Source organism: Equus przewalskii, chromosome 5 (assembly GCF_037783145.1).
Source record: "Equus przewalskii isolate Varuska chromosome 5, EquPr2, whole genome shotgun sequence".
Classification (NCBI taxonomy): domain Eukaryota; kingdom Metazoa; phylum Chordata; class Mammalia; order Perissodactyla; family Equidae; genus Equus; species Equus przewalskii.
Window position 1 is genome coordinate 74,170,898 of NC_091835.1, and position 5,757 is coordinate 74,176,654.

Below are 5,757 nucleotides of genomic sequence, written 5' to 3' on the forward strand. Positions count from 1 at the left end.
CATGCTTGTCTCATTTAAACTTCACAGCAACTTGATGAGGTAGTATCATCATTAACCTCATTTTACAGATTATGAAATTGGGAGCACAGATTGGTTAGATGACTTGTCCAAGGTCACTCAGCTAGTAGATGAATGACAGAGATACTGTTTGAACCCAGACAAACTACTTCTAGCTTCCTTGTGGTACGTTATCTTCCCTGCAGTAAACTGAGTGTAGTTGAGGGTATAACTTCATGAAAGGCCAATTCTCAGGTTGTGGAAGGGCACCGTGATTGGGTTTCATTGTTACTTATAGCCCCTATTTGATCATGTCATATTGAACATTGTTCCTCAGATCCAATTTCAGTGACTTTTATATGAAGATTGGGCAATAGCATGAAGTCAGTGATGAGAAACCATTCGGCAATAACGACGTTCATCATAATGGGTTTGACAAATGACCCACAACTGGAGATTTTGGTTTCTGCCTTTCTGTTTATCACATGCATGTTGAGTGTGGTTGGGAATCTGACCATCATTTCTCTCATCTTGGTGGATTCTCATTTAAAGACAGCTATGTATTTTTTTCTTCAAAACTTCTCTTTCTTAGAACTCTCATTCACAAAGGCCTGTATCCCAGCATACCTGTACATCATATCAAGTGGGGACAGAGCCATCACCATTAAAGCCTGCTTCAGCCAAATATTTTTTGTTGTCCTCTTTGGAGCTACAGAATTTTTTCTCTTGGCTGTGATGTCCTATGACCGCTATGTGGCCATCTGCAAACCCCTGCATTACGTGACCATCATGAACAGCAGAGTCTGCAGGAATCTCATCCTCTGTTGTTGGGTATCAGGTCTATTGGTTATCCTCCCGCCCCTTGGCCTAAGCCTCCAGCTGGAATTCTGTGACTCTGTTATTGAACATTTTTACTGCGATGCTTCTCCAATACTGAAGAATTCATGTTCAGAAACATGGTTTACAGAGCAGCTGGTTATAGTCTGTGCCGTGCTGACCTTCATAATGATGCTTTTTTGTGTTGTTCTGTCCTACATATACATCGTTAGCATGGTTCTGAGATCACCCTCTGCCCAGCAAAGGAAAAAAGCCTTTTCCACCCGTTCCTCCCACATGATTGTGGTTTCCATTACATATGGCAGCTGCATTTTTATGTATATCAAACCGTCAGCTAAGGATGAAGTGGCCATTAATAAGGCAGTTTCTCTGCTCACTATGTCTGTTGCCCCTTTGTTGAACCCCTTCATTTATACCCTGAGAAATAAACAAGTGAAGCAGTCTTTCCATGACACTCTCAAAACATTTGTATTTCACTCAAAGAAGCAGTAGAACAGCATACTGGGAACTCAAAATAAGAGACATCTCATTGGATTATGGCTGGAAATTGAAGCTATGAGAATGTCACATTTTGGTGAGCATTAAAGAGAATTGAGAAGAATGTCTGAGAAACAACCATGAAGGACCCAGCATTATGTAGATGGATATTCTCTCCAAGCAACTCTCCTTAGTCTTCTCAAATATGGATTATTCATTAGTCCCGCCCATAGAAACTATTCTGGACATGTCACTCCTTTCCCTTCTTGCTGTACCACCTCTTTTTCAGAGTCTTCCCTTTTCAAGAGGCTAAGTACATTGATTTTCAGGAAATATAAAGCTGCCTTTATCTGTAATTTAGCCTTGTCAATGCTGTCTTCACAAAAAATATCATGAGAATTTGTACAAAATGAGGATATTCTAATATTCCTTTCCCCTTCCTATATGAGTATACTAAAATAAGGATAAAAAAACAGCTGAAAAAAATGCAGCAATACAAATGTAATTTCAGGTGTACATTATTATTTATCAATTTCTGAATACATTTCATCATTCTCACCCCTAGTAGTCTTAATTTTTATCCGTCACCATACATATGTGCCTCTTTATCCAATTTGTCCATCCCCCAACCCCCTTCCCCTCTGGTAACCACTAGTCTGTTCTCTTTATCCATGTATTTGTTATCTTCCACACATGAGTGAAATCATGCAGTATTTGTCTTTCTCTGTCTGGCTTATTTCATTGAACATCATACTCTCAAGTCCTATCCATGTTGTTGCAAATGGGATGATTTTGTCATTTTTTATAACTGAGTAGTATTCCATTGTATATATATACCATAAGCTCTTTATCCATTCATCCATAGAAGGGCCCTTGGGTTGTTTCCACATCTTGGCTATTGTGAATAATGCTGCAATGAACATAGGGGTGCATAAATCTCTTTGGATCATTGATTTCAAGTTCTTTGGATAAATCCCCGGTAGTGGGATAGGGGGATCATATGGTATTCCTACTTTTAATTTGAATTGTCTTTTTGTGTTTTCATGTGGCTCACTGAGATTCTTTAAAACAACTATTTTAAATTCTTATTGGGCAAACTGCTGATCTCCATTACTTTGAGGTTATTACTGGAAAATTGTTGTGTTCCTTTGTTGGTGCCATGTCTCCTCGACTTTTCATGTTCCTTGATGCCTCACACTGGTGTCTTCACATTTGAAGAATCAGTCACATTTTCCAGTCTCTACTGACTTTCTTTAGGAGAGACATATATTCCTTCTGTCCTGTTAAGGGTTCTGGTGCTCTATAAGAACTTTTTTATGCAGATGCCTGCTCCATGTTTTTGTCCCCTTTTGTGGGGGAATTTTTAAGATTGTATGTCTTCTCTGGATCCTGCAAAGCCAGGCTTGGAGCTGACGGCCTCTCTTGTTTGCTTTCCCCAGGGCAGTGCTGAATGTCCAAGATTGTGTGCTTTCTCCCAGACCCATAGAGTCAGGCCAGCTTTCTGCATGTGCTCACCAGTCATCTGCAAAGTCTCACTCCTCCCACTGTCAGGGGGATGCACGGTAAGCCAGGCACAGGGTGTGAGGGTGTGTGATTGAGGCTTGAGGAACATTGGGAGTGCCTGTGTATCAGTCAGGGGGTTCTGCAGGTGAGTCCTCCAAGCAGTTAGTAGGATCCACGCCCCCTTGATATATTCCATGCCAAACCCTGGCTGCCATTCTCCCAGCTGCTCACTGGCCCCCAGTCATGCAGTTTGCATCTCAGTATTCTGGATGGAGCAAGAAAGAAGTCTGTCTCTTTGGGAGTTCCCAGACAGCTTGAAAGCTGGGCGCTCACTCACGCGCTCTCCCTTTGCCCTGTGTGACCTTGGGAGAGGGACGATGTTGGCAAAGTGAAACTGTCCCTCTAACTCTCAAGTATTCAGTCTCAGATTTTTTTTGTTTTACTCTAATGGTCTGGAATTTCTCCAGTGGACTCTCAGACTTCTACAAAGGCGCTCTTGTCCACGGGTGATTGTCAAAATTGGTATTCTTTGGAGGGAACAGGGTAGATAATCTATTCCATCATGTTTAGGATGTCACTCATTCCTCATTTTCAACTTTTTAATGCCTTATTGCTTTAAGTGTGTCTCTTATATACAACACTTTGCTGCATTTATTTTTCTTTTTAACAAAATTTGAGGATCTTTGTCCTTTTTATTATGAGACTTATTGATGTAATCTTTTTATTATTACTATTATAGTAGGACTGATTTCTGACCTCTTATTCTATATATTTCATTTATTCTACTTATTATTACTTTTTTATCTTTTCCTGTCCTTCATTTGATGGATACTTCTATTTTGGTCATTTAGAAGTTATAAATTCTATTTTATTTTTAGGTTGCATACTTTAACTTAAGACTCATCCTTACTCATTTTCATCTATTGATTCCTTAAGGTTATACATTTCTGCTTCTTTCTTTAATCACAGCAAATATATCATCCTTTTCGTCTGTTACTTTGGTCTTTCTTCACAAGCCCCTCAGGTACATGTTTTCTAGAATTTTAGTTCTGGTTATGAATACAGATTTTCTTTCTTTTATCCTTCTTTAAGTCTTACTTTTTAAAAAGATAAAAATATACTTTACATGATTAATATGCTATATTATCATTTTTATGTTTCGTATTGTTTGCATCATTCTTCTGAGTTTATTTATCCTCTTATTTGAGTATTTCTTTTAAAAGGGTTTTCAGAGTCAGCCCTGATGGCCTAGTGGTTAAAGTTCGGCACTTTCACTGCTTTGGTGGCCCAAGTTCACTCAGTGGTCGTGGAACCATACCACTCGTCTGTCAGTTGCCATGCTGTGTTGGCGGCTCACATAGAAGGACTTGCAACTAGAATATACAACTATGCACTTGGGCTTTGGGGGGAAAAAAAGAGGAAAAAGAGGAAGATTGGCAACAGATGTTAGCTGAGGGCGAATATTTTCCAGCAAAAAAAAAAAGAGAGAGTGTTTTCAAATTAATTCTTCATGTGGCCAGCCTTCTGAAGTGTTCTTGTATTTTACCATCACATTTAAATGTCTGGTTTCTTACCGTGTCTATTTTCTTTATTCTTCCCATCTCAGCAGACTCGGAGATGTCCATTTTACTCTGTTAAAGAAACTATGTCATTTCCTTCTTTTTTATTCCCTTTTTCCTTCACCTGTAACTCTTATTATCCAGGTTTACTTGGCATCTGCTACTGTTTCTTGGTGCCTATTTATCTATCTACCTCCCTATCTAATCTCTTTATTGTTTTCTTTATGGGAGACTTTATGAAACCTCTAATCTCAGAGAGTTTATCACTATTTTTGTTTTGGTTCTGTCTCTTCTGGTATTAGCTTCATCTCTTTTTATTCTTTATGTCATTATTATGTTTTTCAACATTTTTTACCTGCTTATTTTTATGATGTTTTATCCCTCTTTTTACCAGTGTCATTTTCATCTTTCTTAAGAAATTATACTTACTTTAAGTTCTTGATGTTTCTGTTCCACTAATTCTTCTTTGCATCATAGGTTGTCTGATGTGTGATCATGCCCACCCACACACACACGGACAGTGGACCTCTTCCCCAGATGGGTGATTATTTTGACTGCTGAGCTCATGACCACTGTATAGCTTCAGCTGTACTGTCTAGTGATGTGTATGGGCAGAAACTTAAGCCCTAATTTGTGACGTTCTGAATGAATTAAAAGAAACTACACGGATGATCCTCAGGCAAGAGAGCCCAAGTCAATATAGAAATGTTCTTATTTTACTTGGCTTATTAAAAAATTCTCTTTTGTTCTTTTAAATTTTATTTTAAACTCTTTCCAAGAAACAGCACTGAGAGAAGATTGCATGTTTAGATTTGCAATCCATAAATCCACAACCTCTGGGGACTTAGGGAGAGAGGATAGAGAAATGAATGCCCAAGAGGGACAGATCAGCCCTCTGCTGTTTTATTATCCCCTTTCCCTAGCTCTGTTCTGATATCATCCTGAGAATACTAGACAAGTAAAGCTGTTTATTTTGACTCTTGTCTGCGGTGGTGGCAGGAGGGATAAAACCCACCAACTTATACATTTAGACACTGAACATTCCAAGAGCCCAGCTGCAGAATCAGGAACCTCATTCCTTTGCTTATCTATGACTTGGAGTACCTTCAAAGTATGTATTAACATAAAGCCAGCTTAGGTGAACAGTTTCAGAAGAGGATGATTTGTCTTGTTTTTGGACAAGCTCATTTGGAAAGTGATACATTCCTTCCCAAATTCATTTCTAAATGCTTATGTTATGAAGGTGGGGTCAACCTTTAGCTAGTGTTCTTGCACTTTGATTCATACCAAGTACTCTTCTTCCTTGCCTCAGCATACTCAGAGATATTCAGGGCACGTGGAGTTGATGGTAGCCCAGTCCTAACAATCTGCTGCCAAGTATTCT

At 39.0% G+C, this 5,757-nt stretch overlaps 1 protein-coding gene across 1 annotated transcript; it reads left to right on the plus strand.

Annotated features, from left to right (window-relative positions):
- The first annotated feature begins 375 nt into the window (after positions 1–375).
- On the plus strand, positions 376–1,326 carry LOC103562333 (olfactory receptor 6C2-like). The gene has a single exon (XM_008537373.2). The coding sequence runs from the start codon at positions 376–378 to the stop codon at positions 1,324–1,326; it is 951 nt and encodes a 316-aa protein (XP_008535595.2).
- Positions 1,327–5,757: the final 4,431 nt, after the last annotated feature.

Excerpts from the sequence above, each read along its gene's own strand:
- LOC103562333 (XM_008537373.2), top strand. The coding sequence starts at position 376 with ATGAAGTCAGTGATGAGAAACCATTCGGCAATAACGACGTTCATCATA.